Below are 23,681 nucleotides of genomic sequence, written 5' to 3' on the forward strand. Positions count from 1 at the left end.
CCAAAATATCCCAGCCTGCATGTGTTGTTCAGAGAGCAACTGCAAGTGACCATACAGTCATAAGTAAATATGAACTTCCTATGCTTCGAGGACATGTTGGGGTCATCACACCTCTCACTACTGTCAGACGTTCCTTTGGGATGTCAGACAGCCCTCACAAAAGCTACAGTACTGAGAGGGCTACCAGACCACACACGGAGTAGGCAATAAAAATTAAGGAAGAGAGAATGAATTTATTGTTCTCTTAATTTGCCCTGTTCCTTCATATACTTACACACAAATATAACATGATTTCCTACTATCTGTTTTCCTCAAAGAACAAACCTCATTCAAACTGCCTTAAATGGATGGGATGTACTGTTACCTCCCCCCTCCCCAAAAAAGGGGGAAAAAAAGAGAAAGGAAAAAAAAGTGGCTATTTCTGTCATATTACTTCTGCTTTTCTGATCACAGGAGCATGCTTTACACATACAGATTTCCAGAGACAGAAGGCAAGACATTTTTCAATAGTGACAGAACTACCTAAATACTTGCTTCCTAAGAACAGTTTAAAGTCTTCATTGTGAATCAAGGAATGTTTTGTAACTTTAGCTCCCTTAAACAGCTATTCAAAGTTTAGCCAGTAGGTAAATCCTGTAATACTGTTAAATAAAAGACAGTTGAGACACCAGAACATAATTTGAACATTTAGAGCTTAATAGCAAGATCATAATACAAAATTAAGAATAAAAATAGGCATTGTAATAGTGAGAATGTATTAAAGATACCTTTGTGTCATAATGACTTGCCTAACACAACTCCAATAAAATACTCTGCAGTGTATGCATTGCTGAACTGTAGGTGCTCATACTCATTTGAGCATCTTGTAAGTTATGGGGGGAACTCTCCCCCACCATAGATTACAAAGAATATTATACAACATTCTATATCAAATGCAAAATCACTTCATTATAAACTATTATTACTGTATTAATTTCAAAAGTACAAAATTATTAGTTATATACAAAAAGCCCCCCCAGAATTTTGGTAATTAGCAGAACATTTCAGTTTCTTTAATTGCTTTCATTAGAGTAATTTGTTCATTTTATTAACACCAGATGCAATAACACAATGCTAAAAATAAACATGCATTATACAACATTTATATTTTTCAAAAAATGTTCATTACAATTAGTGTACAATTAGTGAATGCACATGTAACTCTTCCCCCCCACCTTTAGTGAATTATTGTTTGAAACAAAGAAAATGGAAGGAAGAAGAAACCAAACAATGCTATTCAGCACCAGTAGAAAGTCAGACCTTTAACATTCCTGTATATCAAAAACATTTTATCCGTGTCACTAATTAGGTAAAGGGTACAATATTGTCTCATTTGAAGATGTATTGATTTATATTTACAATACTTTATAGTCAATAAAACATTTTAACAATATTTAAAAATTCCTTGAATTCATAAAAGTATTGCAGAAATTTGTAACATTTACTTAAATATATACAAGGAAGTCCACATAAAATTGTCCATGTTTATCTGAAGAACTGACAGTTAGGAACCATCTAATACAGTCTGGAAAACCCCAATTATTTGAAGGCAGCTATCACTGAACATCCAAAAATCCTTAGTTGCCATTTGCTTCTGAAAACAATAGTTCCAGTAATAAAATTTGAGTATGTAAACGAACATGGTTTTGATGATCAGTAGAAAATATATTCCCACAAGCATAACATATTTAACAATGACAGTAATGATTTTGTAGAAAACTGTTAAGCTGTAGCAGATATAGTAATTTTCAAATATCCAGTATTTTAGCAGCTCATTGTGTTTCCAGTTAAACTTCCTACCGTGCTAAAATACGACAAGTGAACACGTAAGACATTGTTAGAATTTTAAAATCCAATTTATTTTTGGCATCTAAAGCCTCTTGTAAAATGTTGCCAAGTAACATCGACTTCTGTTGTCTGAAAGCCATTAACCAACCAAAAGTACACACTGTGCTTTAATCTCCAAATAATTAGGTACCCAAAATTAAGAAAAAGTAATAGAAAAGTAAAAAGAACAAAATAAAAAAATATTGCACAGTCACATTACCTAGAAAGTAAAGTTGATGTTAAAAAGCCCTAAGTGTGGATGATATAAATTATCTTCCATATAAAAAGTATAAATATCTCTTAAAATACAGCTGCAGCTATACTTTTACACCACACATTATCTGAATTCATCTGTTATTGAGGTAATAACCAAGTCTCTTACAATGCTTTTCCCTACTGAAAATATTTTAGGGCAGCAACAAGAAAGAATTTTTCTAAAAATATTTCTGAATCAAGAACAGCAATGTGTGCAGCTCTCCCTATGAGAGAATCTGCTGTATTGGGTAATGCATTAATTACATTATAACGAACCAAATTGCATTCCTTATTTTGAAGAACTGGCAGAAGCAGGTTCTGGATCATTTCAGCATAAATTGGTCCTGTAAAGGAAAAGAAAAGTTGTACTATTTGAATTGGTAGAAACAAACACAATTTTTTGACTTTGGACTCAAAATGAACACATTCCAGAGTAAGAGAAGTAATGAGATGTATTATGCTGTGGTTCTGTTAAGACAGGACATACAGAAAGTTTAATTTCCTCTAGAAATGTTGGAAAAATAATTTGAAGCTATGCATTTTAGTATTTGTACATTTATATTGAGAATGTACTAATCAGTATTAATTTATTACATTATGTAGAAGTTATTGTCAAAATATAATACTAGAATGCAATTGTGCTAGGATATCTCAACAGCCAGTACAACGGACCCTAAATGATTACGGAAAAATTACCTTTTCCGTCAGTGCTATTATTAAGCCACAGCTAAATACAGCCCAGGGCTTGATGCTACAATTACCCTCAAAAATTAAAATTATTTGTCCTCCACATTCTTGGAATAGTGCATCAAGGGCTGTGTCTATCTCACCTAACTTTCAGCAAAGTCAGTAAACTAGAAACTTGTTCAGTCTCATCTCCATCTGCATGTAATAGAACAGGACAGATACAGAAAGCAAGTCAGCCTCCACGTGGATTTTCTCTCTCTACTACTACTTACTATTACTTACTAAAGCCCAGAGTTTTTAAACACATAATAGAGGTGCCTCAGTTAAGCAGCCAAAATTAAATGGGAGGAGATTGATAGGTATGAGATTTTAACCTGAGCAGTTTGTTTATTTTCCAGGGTATTTATTACCTGATTGTTTATCCTTTAAAGCTGTTTTACACATCTCAATGCGAGCAGAGTGATAAGGAACGTAACGATCCTGCAGAGATCCTACTAACACAATGTTTTTGAAGTAATGAAGACCTACAAGAAAAAAGGTATCACTTATAGCAAATCCTTCGATCTTTTACTACAGAATAATTAAAACATTTTACAACTGATATTTGGCACTAATTCATTACAGGATCTTGCACAAAAAGGAAGAAAAAACAATTACAATAGGTAGAGCTACAAAATAATGTGATGTTTGATACCAGCCATTCCTCTGTACATATTTAATACACGTGGCCATGGCTCAGTTGTAGAGTTTCCCATTAAACTGAGTATGGTTCAAACCTTCATCTTGTTTTTTAGGAATACAGTTGTTGGTTTCTGACTATACAGAGGAGAGTAAGGCCTCCACGTCACTTAAGGAAACCTAAAGATGGAGGTGCCTTGTCTTCACTGATGTTTCAGACAACAGCTGCATTTGAATTCATGCCTAGCACCAACACATACATGCCCACCTAGTGCAGGTGCCTCTATAAGGCACTGTCTCACTGTAAGGTTTAACCAGCTCACGCGTAGGTGCAGAATCCACCCAACACAACCCCGAAGTATAATTAAACCTTTATAACTAAACCCAGACTTCCTACTTCTTGGACAACCATGCTAGTAGCAGAACAGTGGAACCCCCAGTAATGGCAGCATTACAGCCCTTAAAGACTTTTGTTACATTTTCTCTAGAAAGCTGCAGCAGATTTCTGGTGCTGCCCATCTGCTTTAGGCCAAACATAATGGAGCACTTTAAGAAAATAATTTATAAATATTAAATTATAAATATAATTTATATATAAATTTATATAAATTTATAAATTTAAAATATAATTTAATATTGTTCTAATAATAGAACAACCCCTTCTAAATATCATATTTTAGACCATATCAGCAATCTTTCATTATGAAAAAGTTTGATCAAAATGTTCAGCAGGAACAAAGAAAGTATATAAGGTATTTCATAAGATAAGATTCTTCATCCATTTTGCAGTTAAGCAACATGTGTTTAACATGTATGCTTTTTGGCAAATTTGAAATTTGGCAATTTTGGCAAATCTGAAATCTAGAGTCACAAGCCACCATACAACAATGTAGCTGAGACCTTGACCCTCAAAACACCACCTGCTGTATCCACAGTAAGTTTTAATTTTTGCTTCTTAGGGATTTTCCCAGATACAAAGCCAATGTCCAAAGAAGACACCATATTAAGCATTAACAGATGTTTCTTCATCTTAGACCTCTGTTTTCCTATACGATTACAAAAATCAACAGAAGTTGCAAAATCAGGGCAATACTTCTCTACAGTGTTGTCAGTCTCTTGCATGTACCCTGGAGTTAAGTGACTTCTGGAAAGACGTGTTTAGAATCCCTGTCAAGACCAGTACACGAATTCCCTGTATTGAGAATCTGAAAAGAGGAATTGTGCAGGTTGGGGAATCCCAAATGCCTCTCACCTTGTGTCTGAGAGTCAAGCACAGTCGATCCTGTATGCCCACTGAGTGAAAAAAGAGATGGCAGGACAGAAGCAGGCCTTGTACAGGTATCAAGATTTAAAGGCACCAACATCTACATTGTACATACAGTATATTAACTCACCCCTCAAAGGAAAACTTTCTTCCTTCTCTATGAGGGAAGCATAAAATTTACTTTCTATTCTCCTTATCTAAAATTATTAATTTTTTACATCTCTTTCTCCTGTCTCCCCCAGCCTTTCCTTCTCTTTTACACCGACCTCACTGAAGGACTTGGAAACAAGATGGTGTATGAAGCTATGGTCCAAATACAGCTCTTTCCATCTTTTTGGTAAGAAAGAAAAAAGCAGAAACTAAGCCTTAAGACTTTTATACTCCTTTTACCATTTATGGGGAACAAAGTCTGAAATGCACATTATGACTCTTGAGACGATGCTATCTAGGTCTTTCAAAAATCCTGTCATATAAAGGCATGTCATTAGAAAATATGTCACATTTCTACTACAACAGACAACAGCACTCAAATGACAGTGCCTGTAGTCATATTGAGATACATACACATAAAAACCATGGAATATGAATTTTTTTAAAGCCAAGTGATTAATCAATCTGATTATCTCTTTACAGGGGTCCCACAGTCTTACTCAGCATCCAGTGTGTAATTTCTCACAAAACATCTGTTTACATTCAAACATTTCTTTTCAAAACACAGCAAAACTACATTGAGTTCCCCTTTAAATACCAGTTCAGATTTAAATATTATCTTATCATCAACAAAATCACTTTGTGATAGTAGATTCTGAAGAGAAGGGTAAAAAACCCCCAAGTTTTTCTAAAATCAATTTTAGATCAATATCCCTATGTTACCTATAATTTTACTTCTTGCTCCTTCTTTATTATTTCTGCTTCTTCCAAGTCCTGTAAATTTTATATTCAAGCACCTCAAGAGCTATATGTCAGTTTTCTCCTGCCCATATCTTTGTACTTTGTTGATTTTAACAAAATTCCAGCTGTGACAACCTAGAAATATTTTGATGTAGGAGTGTGCCTGGATTTTTCACAAAATAGCACGAGCATCTCTGGCTCCACAACTGCTTGACTGACACACATTCAGAAACACCTGTCAGATGAATCCTCAACAGTTTTATAATGCTTAATGGAAACTACCCCCCTGCTAGCAAATTATCCACTGGCAAAATGCATTCTTGGCCAACAGCTGAAATAAGGATATTCAACCCAGAGAAAACTGGGATTCATACTATATCGTATAGAACGATATAGTATGAATAATCTAATCTGAGATTTAGCTATTATACTCAGTACAACTTTTCCTTCCTTTAAGAAAATGAGTTTTTGTTTTCCCTGACCATCTTAATGAGGTAATAAACGACCAGTTAGCAAAAACTTTAAAGTAGAATTTTAGACTTAGAGTATAGATAAGAAAGGCAGATAAAAGAACAGGTAATCCTAAATGTGTATGAATGTACTTGACTTGACACACTGGCTCACAGATAGATATTAAAAAATCCCCTATTTATCTATTGGTATAGTGGCTACACTCAAGTTCTGCTTGTTAGGAAGGAAAGTCTCAAAGTAATATCCTACCTCTGCAACAAAAATGGTTTACTGTTTACTTTACTTGAAGAATACAGGACTAAAGTAATTCTTAAATATTAAAACTTAAATGAGGTTTTTGAAAATAAGTTCTTTTTTTTTTCAAGTTTCCTCTTTACATTTGTGCACAGCTGCATTTAAGAATAGGAAGCCTTAACAAAGCTTACCTGCTTTTTTACTAAGTTTATATAAAAATGTCTGTCGTGGATCTGAATGGTCTCGACATGTCAATTGCAATAAAGAACCAGACTTCTTCCATTTCTGCATAAACCACAGTCCTGTATTGTTAGGTACAACATGAGTATAGATCCACAATAAAACATGAAAACTAATTAAATGTAAGGATAATACGTAAAGTTCATAACAATCTCTCAGATGTTAATTTTACTTTTCATGTAAGCACTGTCAAAGTCAGAAACAGTTTATATTTTCATTTTCTATCCTATCTATACAATAAATCATGAAAGCCTTTATTTCCACTAATGTACATGCCTGCCCACAAAAAACAACTTCCAGAAAGTGTAAATACAGTAATGTTAGCTAGAACATACACATTCTATTTCAATAATTTATATAATAATAGAACATTCTGATATTCAAAAAACAACAGGCATTACTTCTCCAGTTTCTAAACTGAACTCATTAAATGTAACTTGAAAAAAAGAAGCAGAATTTTCCCACAGGGATACCATAGTAGAATGTTTTCTATGGTGCTATATTCTCTCCATTAGTTAATAGTAGTAGTAGTAGTAATAATAATAATAATAATAATAATAATAAACAATAATAATAATAACTGTATGACTTTTCAGAAAATCTTGCCTCCCTTGCCATGCACATCTGCAGAAACACATTGCAGGCTGTAAGGCATTTTTGACAGAGTAAAGACACCAACAGTCCAGAATAATTTTAATTTATTTTATCTAATTGTTCAGCAGATTAAATATATTCAAATTCAGTTTATAATAAATTGAGCTCAACAGATTAAAACTGGAGTTTATTTATGCTGCAACAGAAAACCTGAACCAAACATACTGGAAAATACTTATGCCAATCACCTCTTGCACATCCTTTTATTGATACTTTATTTTTATTACCCTTCTCTCTGCTTATGACAGTGAAATATACAGTTTCTCAAAATCACAGTAATGCAGAAATGTGCATCCCATATGAAATTGCTAAGTGCATTTCAAAGACAAGATTTCCCCTAAACTAATACTACTGAAAATAATACTTCACCTGTATTAACAAGAGCACTGCTGTTGTAGAGGGTACCAAGATGTGGTCCAGACAGAGACAGGAAGGTATGAAGTTTGTTGAGGTAATACTTAAATCGATGTCTCGTGAGCACTGAACGGATTATTAAATTACCCAGTGAGTGTCCAATAAAGCTGTTTAAAAAAAAAAAGGCAATATAACATGGAATTTTATGGCAGGATTTTTTTTTTCTCGTAACAAAGAAAAAGAAAATCAGTGTCATGAAATGCTAAAAGAGCATAGGAAGAAATTAATGAAAAGAATGAAAAGTTCCCATTCAGACCTGTATTTTAAGCCATACAGAAAGCACAGTTTGTCCATATCTCTTAAGCTGCACAAATTCATTATAAACATGTTTTGAGCTCCTCCAGAAGTATTTTATACAGCATTTTTGAAAAGCTATCAAAACCAAACTATCTTTCCACAAACATCTACCACCCAAACCCAACATTACTTCTCGATTCATTTCCTTTAGCATCAACTATTAAAATATTTCATGAGCCACGTGTGACTGAAAACATCATTACTTTGTCATGTGATGGCACTCAATGTGATGAATGTATGAGCATTACTGAAACAATCTAGTGGAGACAGATTCCAAAGGTAGTCTTAATAGGGGGAAAACTATTACTTAACTGAACCTGATTATTTAAAAACAGAAGCAACATCTCAGAGCTGCTTAGCAGATTGACCAAAAGAAGTGACTATCAGCTTGAGCAAGCAATTGAAGAATATGTCTCTGTCAGGACAATATTGCTTTTAGGTGTTTCCCTGATTAAGCAATATAAGGGAAAGATGGATGGGACTCTTTAGCTTCTTGTACCTAAGAATAAGCATTACTTAATGTGGGGTGCTTACTGTCGTATACACAAGCCTATATAAAGCATTTCTATAAAACAGACACTATAAAATTAAGCAATTCTAGTTATTATGCTTACAGATCCCTGCTGAGGTAAGGACCACTCCACACTAGGCACTAACTTAAAGACTATATGGTAGGGACCAGACTCATAAAGTTAAAAGGAAAAAGTGTCTTCCTGCACTACAGATGCAACCCCAGGATATGTAAAAAGAGAAAACCATCCAAAATTATTTACAGGAGAACTATCATTGCTGGCTCATATGTGCTACAGTATTGTACCTCTAGGGTCATCGTTCCTGTTTGCTTTGTATCACTACATTCATGAACAAAAGTAGCTCAAACAAAGTTTTCTATAACATCTGTGTAAAATTCAGTGCTAAAAGGTTACTTGACTGTTTAAATGCTTCCCGAGCAGGAATCGCTGCCTTGGAAAATACCAATTTAAAGGTAAATAAAACAATTCAAACAATTGGTTATAGAATGGCAGAACCACCCTGAACTCCTAAACTCCAAAATAATTATGCATTTCTATGACAGAAAAAGGTTTTTTGCTTATTATTAATACACAGTTTAATCATGTATGTATATTCTTCTCAGTTGCTTTTACTACTAGATTTCCAATATTATTTGTATGAGAAATTCAAATTATACTTGCCTAACTAATTTTGAAATGAAAGATTATGTATCCTCTGTGGTGTCAGCACAACAGCAGTGCATTTGCAAAACAAAATACTGAGCTGCTCTCTTGAATACTAAAATTTAAAACTATTCCCTTGGAGGACATCAAGAACATCATAAAATCCACACTAAAACAACAAAACCACAGGTTTCTTTAAGAACAAGTAAATGCCCACAGAAATTGAGCTGATCCTGAAGATGATCTGCATGATGTAACTGCTTTTGAGTAAAACAGATTGTTTTCTACAGAAGATTTGAACATTAGCAGAGATACTCTCTTGACGGTACTCCTACATTTCAGACAGTATTTACTAAAAGTCATAAGGGGATGCAAAATTCTTATATGGTGCCATAAAAAAGGGCATTTTCTGTGAAAAAAGCAGCAACCCATCTATCAATTCTATCATCCCTAAGAGCATACCAAACCAAAACTTCAGAAACATGAAAGATCCATTTTGAGGAAAACTGGGAGCTCACAATCAGCTATGTGAACGTACCTCAAAGATTAAACACTTGTACTTAATTTGAAAAGCCTTAGAAATATACTAAAGGTTACAGTAATACATTGTGGTCCAATCCAGATGCTTAGGTGATCACAGAATAAGGCTTAAATTTGTTTTTTAATAGAGAAAGGTTTAAAAATTTTCTCAAATCAAAAAGGGCAGGAAAAGGAAAATCCTTCAAACAGGGTCTTGAAAGTGTAAGACAGGAATGTAATCCATCCTACTCATGAGATGCTGTTCAAAAGCAATGAACACTAGGTGGCAATATTACAATATTCTGAATATTATCATTAGCACACTGAAGTTAACAGAATTAGTGTTTTTATAAATGCTTTATGATACAAATCTACCAATTCAGATCATACTAGAAAATCAGACACCATCAGAAAATGAGACAACCTCATTATTCTGTGCCAATAACAAAAATATTGTCCAACTACAAAAATTCATGTAAGGAAGAAAAATCAATCAAGAGTCATAATCAAGGAGGTGCTGAAAAAAAGAAAAAGATGTTTTAATATATGCATAGCACTAAAAACTTTCAGGTTTTTTTATGAGCCAATTTTACTTAAGGAAGAGGATGACAACCTGATTAATCTGCCTGAGGTCAAAGTCCAACACAAGTCATCAGAAATTTATGTAAGACCTGACATTTGCAGAATGGTTTCTGAAACTACACTACAAGAGCAGGTGGTTTATTCCCCAGCTGCCTAGATACCTGGGAGGGCTTCTATCTTCACAGATACTCCAAACTTGAATAGGTATCACTGACCAATTTGACATGCTTCAAAGCTGCATTAACTTTGATGGTGGCATTGGTATGATGGGTCCAACTGACCTCCAGATGTCCCCTCAACCTAAAGCCTCCTGTGATTCTTTTCTAAACAGTTCTTTCATACAGCAAATTGCATTTCTTCTGAATCAAACTTCCAGCTCATGCTTGCTGAATTCTTGTTGTGAGCACAAAGATTTTATTCAGAGATGAACGAACGTGTCAGATAGTGAATTGCTGCAATAACTGATATTAGCTCTCCCAGTACCAAAAATGATTACTGAAGCTGACACTATTCCAGTGGTACAGGGAGTGTCTTTTCTCTGTACAGGAATGTAGCACAGTAAGTAAGATTTCACTATTACTTCAGAGCACATGAGGCTCTGCATTTATCTGAATAAAGGGCAGAATCTCAGAACAGCTCTGGACTTATCTTGACCTGAGCTGATTTTGATTTGTTTAAGCTGTGACAACAATCATCTGCCAGTGAAGTACCAAGTCAGGTCTAAAGTTGTCTTAGTTTCACTACAGTTTCTAATAACAAGTACTTCTTCTGTGTGGCCTGAACTGTGTATCACCAGAATGAAGTGTGGTGTGGAAGTCTGTAGGTACAGGTATCATATGGCAGAGATCCCCAATGGTCTATTTATGGTTACTGCAGGAGCACAGTTGTGTAACTCAGGTGAAAAAGCTGGCATTTGGGATAACAGAGAATGGGAGGGGAAAATGAGTAAATGGGAAACAAAAGAAAGAGCATATTATGCCAAGTGGAAATACAGAAATATGAAATTAATCTATCCAGACCCAAGGCCAAGGAAGCTAGAACTCCCACCATGAACATCATTGTCTTTATCATGAAGCCCTGGGATGCTGATGTCCAGCTGCTTAAGCAAGACAGAATCCAACCATCTTAGGATATCGGCTTTTTTTGCCATACAAAATATGGAGGCTGATGTCTATTTTGACTGGGTTATGGAGCAGCACTTCTAAAGAGAACACTTCCTTTAGGAGATGGGGAGATTTTATGAAGAGAAACCAGCATCATTCAGGACACCACAGATTACAAGAGCTACGTTCTACAATGGTATAACCAAAATGAGGCAGGAAAGCATTGGCGTCTTGAGCAGAAGATTTCTCAGTAGTACTTTCCCAGGCTTTCTGGGTCATCCCTTCAAGGCTTCACAGAGAGGAACGTGTCGTTCTAAGAGCTCTCTCATGTAGCTACCAGAGAACAGCTACAGGATTTGTTGGCAGATTGAACTTTCCCTTAAGAAAAGCTTAAGCTGAGGAATGAAAGCTTCTGCTTCAGTAGGGCCCAAGACAAGTATACACCTTAAAAAGGAAACTAAAATAAAAATTCATAGTTTCTTTTTTTTCTAAAGTGACAAGTAGCAAATAAAAGTGAAAAATATTTACAAATCAGAAGTCTTATGAGAGAAGCAAAGCAAAAGTAAACAAGAGTTCAGTTCTCAGGTATAAACACTGAGAAGATAAGTGGGTGGGTTTGCTCATTACAGTCTTCAAACAGCATGGGAGAGAAGATCCTGGTGTATGCTTGTGGGTTACAGAACTCTTCTCTCACATACCAAGGGTGCTACCATGTAGTCTGTGAAACAAAAATATGATCACACAGTGCTTTTTAAATTTTTAAATCAACAGTTTAGACAAAATTAAGCATGCCAAATCTTGCCTATCTCAAAACAGAAACATTTGCTTAAATAGTGAGATTATGTTTAAAAGTCTTAGATGTTTCCTCTATCTGAAGAAGGCCTACCAAACACGTGAACACAGAAACTTGTCAGAAACATGTGACTAGCAAGTCAAAAAACTTTCTGGATGTGTAATTTGAGGATTCCTAAATAAATGGATGAAGTCAGGCTTGAATTAGCTCCTTTCATCTATTGATGAGCTAACTGCAGCAACACTGCTGAGTTTGTAAGGTAGTCTGCCCAAATGGTACATCCTACTTTGAGAAAATAAATGTAATGGGCATTCCCTGGAAGTAAATGTAAAAGAAAACAGGAATGCATAGACTGCGGTAAGCCCTCTAATAAGATGTAAAACATGCTCTTTAGCAGATGAAACGATCAGAAAACATAAAAAATAAGGAAATATATTTTCATGCCCGTCAACATCACAGGTAAGATGAAAGCGCCCTGTAGGAGTGACAAGACAGTCTGCCATGTCATACTTGGTGAAGGGACTATAAAATCAGAAGGAAGCTAACTTCATCATGGCATAGTGCTATTACAGGTTCCTTTGACTTTCTCAAAATACTATCTGCTTGTCTGCAGAATTCTATTTTGCAGAATTTGTGGAAGCACAGGAAAGCAATTCCTTAAATGTAATGCTTAATCTCAACCCTAAAACCACCAACAGATAAGCTTACAGCATTGTTCAGTCTTTCACCTGGCAATTCCCTCTCTCTCCATTGTCCTCCTTTCCCCTACTCCTCCCCTGTCCCAAACTGCTTTTTACCATCTCTCTTTTGGCCTGCTCCTGAGCATCACAGTTTAAAACAACCCAGGGCTCTAGTTTCAAGTTTATTTCTGTAAATAGTATAGAACAGATATTACCTGATTTTTGAAAGGGGTAGATTATAAATTTGTATATACTGTATAATTTCATCTAAAAGACGATCTGTCATGGAATCAAAATCAGCAAAGGTATCATTCTGTAAAATAAAAGAAATAAAAAATAATAACTGTATTTTCTAATGCAGCAATATACATTCTGCATTCAGTCTGAATTCTTACTCCCCAGTGTTTTGATCAACAGCACACAAATAAAAGCATTGATATGAACTCTGAATAAAAACACTACAGCTAGTTATAATACATTTTTCATGTCATTTTCCTGTAACATGGAATAAAGTGATACACATTTTACTTTAAGACTACTTTCTTCTAAAACACCAAAACAAATCTTAACATTACACACCCAGCCTTACTTCTAAGCTGTTCTCTACACTTAAGATTATCTGTAGTGAAACAGAAGACCAAACTGCATATTCAGAATTATATCACACTGCTCATGAAATAGAGATGAGACAATTACTGCAACAGCAGTCTACAGTAATACTGGTTATTCAAAATGAAACAAACAAACAAAATTCTTAAGGCCTTATCCCCAGTTCATAGCTGATTCTCTCCCATGATCAGCAGTAAGAAATTAGAAGAGATAGACAAAGTCTGCCTAGAACTTTTCAACACAAGTTCCAAAGAATCTGTGCTAAAATCTGTGGTGTTCAGCATATTTGTAAATGATCTGGGAAAGGAAAGAAAGAGATGAAATACCAGTTTGTAGACAAAACTAAATATCCAGGGTAGTCAAATATAGAACAAATCAGAATTTCAGAAGAATCTTATACTACTGCATGCCTGTGATAAAATGGCAAGAAATGCAAACCAGTGTTACACAGAGAAAACCAGCCCTAACTGTATATGTAAACAATAATTGACGTATCTATTGCATCTATCTGTTGCATATATCCAGCTATGTTTGGAAAGCAGGGAAAGAAAATAGCAGTATAGCATTTTGTCAGTCCATAGTGCAAATGCATCTTAAATGCCCTGCCTAGTTCTGATCGTTCCATTTTAAATGACAGGAAGTTTCAGGCAGGCTGGGAACAGTATCATGGATGAACAGGAACTTTCACATCTAATTGTAAGAAATAATAAATGGACTAAGTCTCTTCAGTTGCCTCCTGAAGGAGAAATTGTACTCATTTATAAAATATGTGATTAACTGAAGCAGTGAATGAGGAATAATTATTGAGAAATTTTTTTCCAAAACAAGCTGTAAGTAAATTATTTCAATTTCCTTGTTTGCAACTGAATTACTAATGTATACAAACCACAGAATTAATCTCAACTATATGCTATGGATACAGAAGTAAAAACAATCAAAAGGAATCAGCCAATGTTAAGGAGAAAAGTCTGTCAGCAGCTATTGGGCTCAGTGGTCTCAGAATCCACAAATCAGAAAGTCTCACAGCTGCTGACTGACACAAACTATAGGGCTAGAGAAGAGAAAGCCTGGCTTGGTGCCTGTCCAGCCTGTTTCACAAAGCATCCCAGCAGTTACTGCCGAAAAAATGCTACTGCACTAAATGAAGCTTTTGTTTGAGCCACTGACAAGACTTTGTTCTAGTTCATCTCTGAAGTATGTCTAATACAATACGTAATACACACATACACACAGACAAAAAGTAAAAATTGGTCTTTTGTGCTTTGGCATGTTTACTTCATCAGAAAATAATAAAATTCACAAAAGTTTAACACAAGAGGTAATTCAATATTTGTTCAGTGTTATGATGTAGATCTTGCAGTATGCTGACAAAAGACCAAGCAACAGGAATTCTGTATTTCTCAGATCTTCTGAAATCACACATCTCCCTCCTTGCCACACCAGTTTTCACTATTACCATTTTTACCACTAGTATTGAGCATATTTTATCCACAATCCAAACTGTTTATGCTGAGAACTTAGGGGAGACAGTCCACACAACAAATTGGTAGTAACAAATGTTGCCCCTTAAAATATTTACCTTCAGTACCATAGAAGATTTTGTAATTACTTTGACACAAGCCACAGATCAAATAATGGATTCCATGAGAATACAATAAAAATATACAAAATGTGGTAAACACAATAGTGCCATTACATAAATGTGTCTGAAGGTTTGTACTGTTCATAGCTTTAAAAAAATTCTTTTTTAGTTGGCAAATACCTGATTCCTTTCAGACATAAGAAATTCAATTCTTCCTCCAGGCAGCCCTAGCTCAATGTAAGTCTTCACTAATCTTAGGTCTGCGCTGTTACCTTCAAAAGAAAAACAATCAAGAGTTAGATTCTGCAAAATTAACTTGCAATAAAAGCACTCAGAATATTGAAATTAATCTCTGGCAGAGCTTTATATTTAAACACAGCTAATTATATTCTGAGCCCTAATTAAAATTCAGTAAGACTTTGAAAGATAAACTATAATGTCAAATTAAGTGACAAAATGGTTTATGAAAATGACATTCAATGCAAACAGTTTTAAAAAAGCAAGGATGTAGGAAGTCATGTTTGATTTTGTCTTAGTCTTCAACTGATACATAGCACTGTGAACATTACATTCTTGGAAACCTAATTAATTTTGATAAAGCCAATTAAAGAACACAAAGTGAGCTTAAAGAATTCAGTGAAGGAGTATTTTCTTAAAATGAAAAGGCAGAGTGAACTATCAGCAGACAAAGATACTTTTAGATACTTTGGTACCCAAAACTACAAATGCTAGTTTAAGCATCCTGGAGATTTTTCCACATCAGTAGTCATATGGATACTTTTTAAGAAAGGGTAGCCTTTCTGCCTTAATTAGAGAACAGGATTTTTATTTACATCTGTCATTTATAGGAAATAGCTTGTATAAACTTGTCATTTCATAAGAAAATTCTAACTATGTGGACTTTCCTAAGGCTGCAAACAAATGGTTTTTTAATAACAGGCTTCTTGGTCAAGTTAACTTTTGTGCCACTTCTACATGCAGCAGCATGAGAGTATCTACACCAGTAAGAGGGAATACCTCCAAGTCCAATTTTTAAAAGTACTTAACAAAGGCTGCTTTCTGCCCAAATGTGGCAAGAAAAACTATGTTGTTATTTTAATTTTTAAGTTAGGAATCTGAAAAACGAAGAAGGTGCCTGTGCAGTGTTGGTGCAGTCCAATACTCTATTCTACTGCCCTCTCGTGTTTCCTTACATTGTTAATTTAAGAAGCATCTCAAAAATGCACAAAAGCTAGAGGGGATATTGTTTCTTAATATGCATATAGGCTTTGAACTAAAAGTAGGTGAATACATTCAAGCTATTTAAACTTTATAACCCTTTCAATTAAAGAGATTTTCTCACTTCTACCACAGTAGAATCTTCTTCCTTGGAAATATTCAAAAACCCAACTAGGCTGCATCCTGGGCAATCTGCTGTAGGTTACTCTGCTCTGAGCAAGGAATTTGAATAAGACAATCTTCAGTAATCCCTTTCACCTTCAACCACACCGTGATTCAGTGACTTAACCTTTTAAAACCTTATAAACACTTGACTGCATTTTACATGTACTATTTATTTTTCCTAATAATATACACATATTTCATTTTCCTTGACAACACAGAAATTCTAAAGAAAAAAGTTTTGTCAGTAACTGCATTCTGTTACCACAATATGGACAAATGCCTTTACAACAGAAAAAAACTGAAAGATGCACCTGATGTGAACTATGGCATTAAAGAGATATATGTGCAGGGAAGTTTTATTAAAGACATAGAATTCTTAATTTAAAAGATTTTATGGAACACATTGTCAAATATAGCAGTACAATTTCAGATTCCCATTTCCCTTCAGTGAACCTATTTCAGGTGTTCAGTTCAGAGTTCAAATGACCAAAGCTAAATCTCACTGGTAATCTGAACTGTTTTCTTGTACACTATCACATTTCTCAGCATACCATCTAGGCCATGGACACAGACTATAAGATGTACTCCTTCTTCTGAACACTCGTCATCTTCCATACTGAAATAAGGTATTGAAGAAGCCAGTTTGAAAACATCACTATACATAAATCCAGGAAGTTTAAGTTGCCTCAATTCTTCTTTAGCCTGTAGGAAACTGGAACAACAACAAAAAAACTTATACATTTACTATTGCTAGATAAATGTGGGGTCTTCCAGGATACAGTTTTCTACTGTCATTTTGCTCTGTATTCTATGTCATTAGTATGAAGGAAAATATCAAATTACTATTTTCACAAAATAAGCTATTTCCTCAAAACATTTTTACTGCAGATTCCTACAGCTCCTTTTCCTCTGTAACAAAAACCATTATCTCAAGCTCTACTCTCTTTTCTCCTCTGTCTTTGCAAACTCTCAAGTATTTCTGAAACCACTGAAGATGCTGGGTTTATTGTGGTCTTAAGCAAGCAACAACTTTGTTTCCAGGCAATAAAAAAAATTACAGAAATTATAAGCTATTGGAAGTTAAAGTTAAGATTTTCACTGACTATTGATAATTTTTGCTAGCCTATTTCTTAGGTCAGAAGAGAGCTGGGTTCAGTACTTTAATGTCTCACCATAAGTTTCCTGTGGTAGGCTGAATTGTTTCTGAAATAGCCAGATCCAGACTTCTTATCATTTACATATTCTATGAAGACATATACTATAACGTTTTTAATAGCTGAGAATCCTCACATGCTAAGAGCTTCTTGTGTTCCTTCCTCCCTTTCTTCCACTTCCCTTAGTTTTTGGGTATGGCCTTCCTAACTACATATCAGTTTCCCTGTAGCACATAAAGCTTTATGCTTTCTTTTGCTTCATTAATGCATCTGTTCTGCATGATCCCTTATGGCATGATGCTGTACCCCATCCTCTTCTGCCTGCTCACTGTTTTCCTCTCATTCTACCTTTTGTTCTGTTTTCTCAGCTTTATCTTTAGCTCATTCCTCACTAACTGGCAGGGGCAGGCCTCAATGCAGAACAGAAAACACTGAACAGAAACCACTGCAGACAGCTGCTCTTATCACTCTGCAACAGAAGCTACTTGAATTTGTACTCAAGGGTGGTTCTTTACAGAGCAGATCATACCCTCTGGATTCACAGTTATCTCGTGTTCCAGGAGACTCTTCCCATGGCCAAGTCCTTGATTTTATTCTGAGTTCACTTTTATTGTTACAGAACAGCCTCAGTATTCTCTGCTCTTCCTCTTCCCCATTCCACACCAGTACCCACTGTACAGTATTTCAAAAGCTACTTTTCTGGCTACTTCTAACTTGTTTTCCTCCACCTGACTGCTCACTCCTTTCTGTTCTCAAGCTGCTTTTCACAAACTATCTGGTCTTATATCTCTTCCACCTGCTCAGTGTTTGTTTCTTCCTCTCTTTTTAAATTTTCTTTTCTCTCATAGCAACATTTTACTTCCAATACAACATGTAAGCTGCTGCTTCACATGTTCATTTAGCAGCAGGGGCTTATCAGGGAAATTCTTATGTTTACAGAAGAGGTACAATCTGGGATCCCTAATATTCCTCTAAATTTGGCTTTCCTGGTATCCAAACTGCAGTGTAATTTAGAGCACTGTGGTCTCCAAGGTGTTACATTTTTGCTATTTGAACTAAGATTTAAAAATAAGGCTATTACCATAGCTTGCATTACACATCTGCTTCACTTGGCTAATCTGATGGACAACCAGTTAGACAATGTTTTTTGATTTATGCTTTTCAAGTCAAAGCATATTTTCTCAAGCTTGCTATTTTAACAATTTCCAATTAATAAAACACCATTTTTATGCTCAGTAGCCTTTATAACATCATTCTTCAGCTGAATGATTATTTTTTAAACATAACAAAGAAAAATCCTGTTTTGCTTGTTTTTCAAACCACATGAAATTACAAGGTAACTCATAAAAGAAGTTTAGTGCTAAGATACTTTTTATCTGAACATCTAGAACATGCTGTTACTTGGGCATGCAGAATCCACAAGCCACAGTTCTGGGGCATTCTACAGCCCAACCATGCTTCTTTTCCCCTTCTCTATTATAGTAACATAATTTCTAGAAGTAAAAAACTTGTTTTAAAACAATCACTTACGCTAACATTTGAGGTTTTGGGGAGCTCTCATACCAGGAAACAGCTGAGGCTGAGCTGTAGGATGTGCTGCCTGGCTGTTGTGTAATTGCATCAGATTTATTCTTTGAAGAAGAGGTAACATTGCAGGGAGAGTCTCTCAGAGAAGAAGGGAAAGACAAACAACCAGGGGTACAGACAGGCGGCACAGTCATTATGTCTTGCAGATGTCCATTGTCAATCATTTCAGATCTCAGGGCTCTCTCTTCTGCTAAGTCATGATCCTGGTGAGCACTGCAAGCTCCATCTAATATACTATAATCAGTTTCTTCATAATATCCATTTTCAATCATTTCGTGATCCTCCTCTTCTTCCTCATCTTGTTGGGAAGAACAAATAATTTGTTTTTCGTATGATTCCTTTTGAGGGCTAATAGGATTGCTGTTATCCATAGGCCAAATATCTGAAATACCTGTGCTGCTTTGAGAGCCAAAATAGTTTTCAACAAGCCCTTGCTTTACCATGTCAGCACTACCAGCTGGAGAAGGATTATCTGTACCAGTTTCACTTTCAGCTACTGACAGTTCTTCAGTTGGGCTCTTTAGTTCTAAAGGCTCATTATGTTTTCCTTTGTTTGTTTTGTTAACCACTGCATTTACAGATGAAGAACCTGAACCAGCAGATGCAGCAGATGGCTCACCCATACAAGTTGTTTCCAAACACAACTTAAATATTTCTTCTGTAGCTCTAGGATGCCTTTCAGAGTCCTGAGAGTCCTTGCAGGTTGTGCCAGGGCCTGTTGGTGGGCTATAACTTTCCACATCAGTAGGCGTGTCCTCATCTGAAACAACCGAGTGCAACAGATCTTTTTTTCCTGAGAGTGAGGAATGTATAGATAGAGTTCTGTTATCTAAGTGCCCTGAATACACAAGCTGTTGCTGCAAATTGGTGTTTGATGTTTTACTGTCATCACATTTTGGCAAGTCAATTGCTCCTAGATCCAATACTGTTTTGCTGTCACTTAGCTGGCATTCAGGTACAACAGATATCTTTGAATTCTCATCAGGAGACAGCTCATCATCATCTGAAGGCAGTGAATTTATGGATGTCAGGGATGACTGTATTTCACTTACAGCACTTGTACTCTCAGTGCAATGGCTTTCGATTGTGTTTTTTATTACACAATCAGGTTTTAGTAAAGGCTGAGGAAACACTCTCTCACCATTGTGTGCACTTTGTCCATGAACATTTTCAAAAACATGATCAGGGTTGGGGTGAGTTGCAAAAGAACTTGGTTCACTTTCTACACCTGAATCTGAAAATCTAGAAGAGGCATACGTCACACTAACATCTGGTAATTTAGTCATGTCTCCACTTGCAGAGATTTGGTTTTCTTTTGTTGAAAGAGTAGGTGGATTGCTTTTCATTTTTGTCAAGATGTCACTGGTATGCTGACAGTTTCTCTCATGGACCTCTTCCTTTTCAAGCATGGGTTCCTGTTCTCCCAATTTCAGTTTATTTCCAGATTCTGAAGACTGAACATCAGGTGTCAGCAAATCCTCTTTGTGCACTTCATCTTGTGGAAACTTAGCCCATGATCCAGTGTGAGCCACTCCTTTCTCCTCTTCATAAAGATTCTTATTACTTGGTTTGACCTCAGTTATCCTGACTCCTGAGGAAGCTGGTTGATCTCCATGACAACCTTCAAGTGTACCTCTGTGTTGTACAGCACTATCTGCTTGAATAGTTCCAGAACCTGTCTGGGAGATAGTCAGTCTATCAAAAATAGCCTCATTTTCACAGTGCACAGGACTACTTGGACCTGGTCGGTCACCTTCAGTCTTGACAGCCATTTCATCATATGGCAACAATGGAAGGTCTCTTCGAGTTATTTGCCTGATGCAGGCCTTTGTATCACAAGGAATTCCACCTACTCTAGGGTCCAGCCCTTCGTTAGCATTGTATGAAGGCTCACCATCTAACCTTCTACAGGCATTTTCCAGTGCTGCACTTATCAAACATTTGTAGCCTACTAACACAACAGAGTCCTTTGAGTTCTGTTTTACAACTTTTTTTGTGTTTTCAGCTTTTATTGTTTTTATGAGCTTAGCAACCTTAGCTTTGGATTTATTTGTATCTTCATTTTTCCCTTTGGAGGTTTTTGTTAGCATCTTTTCAGCTTCTGAATGCCAGACAACGGAGGTACCAGCAGGTCTTATTTTCAGTTCTGGGCTAGTAAAACCAGCAACAAAACCTTCTTCAGCTTCAGATTTATCCAGTTTACTGGACTCTGCCCTTGGAACACTCTGAGCTACCAACCAGGGTACATCCAAATCTGTCACAGAAAAGGGGGGCGGGGGGGAAGAGAAAGTATGTTTACAATAAGGTTATGCAGATAAGTGATGCTGTAACACACTAGCAATTATAGAATTTTACAAATCCTCAAAACTGAAGCTAAAACCCACATCCTCTCAAATAAATATAGTCCTTTAAAGACAGCAAGAAATTTATGAAAAAATATTCAAGTGTTACATAATTTTTGCTCATTTCTTCAGAAAGGAAATTGTACTGTGAGGTGTGTTTACCTTCGGTAATTGAATCTAAATACCGATCTTCAAAGATAATAGGCAAGGAGTTCATATCTCCATCTAGTTCACTGCATTCAATAGGGAGGGGTGGAAGAGAACTGCAGAAGGAAATGTTTTTGATAGCTGCACACACCTGTAGATGACTTTGAGCACTGAAAAAAGGAAGCAGTCCTTCATGAAAAAACAGAACTATTTATTTTTACATTAACAGAAATTACCAACAGTTTAATTAATTTTAGTAGAAGCTTTTATACTAATTAACTATTAATAGCTTGATTATTTAATAACTTCTTATATAACTTCCAGTACTTTATATCTATATTGAGAACAAAAGTTTCTCTTGAATTTTGTATGTATTTTTGCAATGCTACTTCTACACAAGATAAACTACAGAGTAACAGTACTACATGCTATATACTGTGAAATTACAAAGGCTACTCACTGTAGTTCTTGAAAGGCAAGAGCAGCTTGCCTAGGGTGCTCAAAGCAAAAGAATGCTTCAGCAAATCTGCGCACCTGCAATATCCAAATGAAAGCAGAGCTTATGTTACCTTACAAATAATTTTTAAAAATCCACCAGCATTCCTAGGCTTCAGTGTATCATTTGTATGTATAATACAGAGGTTTTTTTTTTTGGATGTTCATTCTGGATGGGTGCCGCAGATAAGACTAGTGACTGAAACAATTTTAATTTGTGCTGTGGATGACTGGGAATTATATTAGACTCAACTGCCTGCTGAAAATTTGATTTCCTATAAATCAATCATCCAAATCAGGCTTAGACAATAAAACACAAAAATATTATTGGAAATTTTGATGGGAAGAAAGGAAATGACTGTTCAATTGACACTTCTGAATGAGCCTGAGTATTACCTTCAGAAGCAGAAACCCATCAGATATTCTCCAGTCTCAAAATATACAGGAGTGTTTTCAAACTTCCCATAAGTACTCTCCAGCCCACAGTAAACTACCGTGCAAAAGAATCTTCTGTTTGCAAAGATTTCGTGTGGAAATGATGAAGACAGTAACAGAATGTACATTAATTATAAGCACTGACTTAAAGACTTAATTGTATGCCTGAGGTCAATAAACAATACAACATTGAAGTGGTATTTAACAACACATGGGAGCATATTTTTTACCATCAAATGTGTTAAACCATCAAGGTTTTACCTTCAAATACATGCTAAAATATAGAATGTGAATTATACAGCAATTTGCTGCAAATAAAACAATCAATGTAGTAAAAATGTGAAAATGTAGTATCTAAAAATCCCAAAAGTTTTGTATGAGACTTCTCACATTTCCAATATTCTATATAAATATTAATTCAATCAATATGAGCTTTATTTTTCTAACTTACAAATTATCTGCATCAGAAAAAAGCAAACCACAGAGAACATGCTGTGCCATGGTTGTTGGCAACTGATTGTTAATGTTAATTTGGTTGTATCAATTTAAACAAAACCTCTATCCCACTATGAGAATTACCCATTAGTCTACTAAATCAGTAATTTATTTACCAAGCACTTCCTGGCCTCCTATACCTTTATTTCTTCAATATACTCTGGGTCTTCCTCTTAAATTATGGAACTTCCTGAACAGACTGTGGGAGTTTTCAGTGTGAAACTGGCAACAAGTGTGAAGACCTAGTTCAGCTCTCTCAGCTCTCCCACTCAGAGATGCAGCCAGCATCTGCACCCACGCTGAGCACAAACATGGCTCTATGAAAATCTTGTGCATGAACTGGAAAACATCAGATTTTCAGGACCACATTAATTTTGTTCAGAGATAACCACTTGCATGAGAGCTCATCTTCCCTCCTGATACACTGCCCAGTATACTTTTAGAGAGTACCACTTGGATTAACTTTAGGTTCTGTAGCTTCTAAACTTGTTTTCTTAATACAAGAAGAACTGAGGAAAAGATTGTTCCAAAGTGCTTAAGAAAAAATCCAATCCTAAATCAAAAACATTTTACCCCCAATCTCTAACTTGCAATAGAAATTTAAAGTCCTGTCCCAACCTCCCAGACTTTATTGTACTGTATTACATGA

The 23,681-nt window shown here is 35.6% G+C and overlaps 1 protein-coding gene across 5 annotated transcripts in view; it reads right to left on the reverse strand.

The window, feature by feature from the left end:
• Positions 1-400: 400 nt before the first annotated feature.
• Positions 401-23,681, reverse strand: part of FAM135A (family with sequence similarity 135 member A) — an 80,597-nt gene continuing 57,316 nt past the window's right edge. For 4 of the 5 annotated variants that reach the window (XM_005518128.3, XM_014263534.2, XM_088053705.1 and 1 more), the window contains 10 exons: positions 22,068-22,141; positions 21,623-21,777; positions 19,062-21,372; positions 16,929-17,089; positions 15,175-15,266; positions 13,019-13,116; positions 7,610-7,761; positions 6,538-6,648; positions 3,219-3,332; positions 401-2,465 (listed from right to left, as the gene is read on the reverse strand). In XM_005518128.3, coding sequence (XP_005518185.2) covers positions 2,260-2,465; positions 3,219-3,332; positions 6,538-6,648; positions 7,610-7,761; positions 13,019-13,116; positions 15,175-15,266; positions 16,929-17,089; positions 19,062-21,372; positions 21,623-21,777; positions 22,068-22,141 — 3,474 coding nt within the window. In that variant the 3' untranslated portion in view covers positions 401-2,259. Of the gene's footprint in view, positions 2,466-3,218; positions 3,333-6,537; positions 6,649-7,609; positions 7,762-13,018; positions 13,117-15,174; positions 15,267-16,928; positions 17,090-19,061; positions 21,373-21,622; positions 21,778-22,067; positions 22,142-23,681 lie in introns of those variants that run through there. The other variant, XM_088053706.1, reaches the window with a different exon arrangement.

The sequence above is a fragment of the Pseudopodoces humilis genome, chromosome 3, assembly GCF_049639895.1.
Source record: "Pseudopodoces humilis isolate 2021_Gansu_Grassland_sample_001 chromosome 3, ASM4963989v1, whole genome shotgun sequence".
In the NCBI taxonomy this organism is placed as follows: Eukaryota; Metazoa; Chordata; class Aves; order Passeriformes; family Paridae; genus Pseudopodoces; species Pseudopodoces humilis.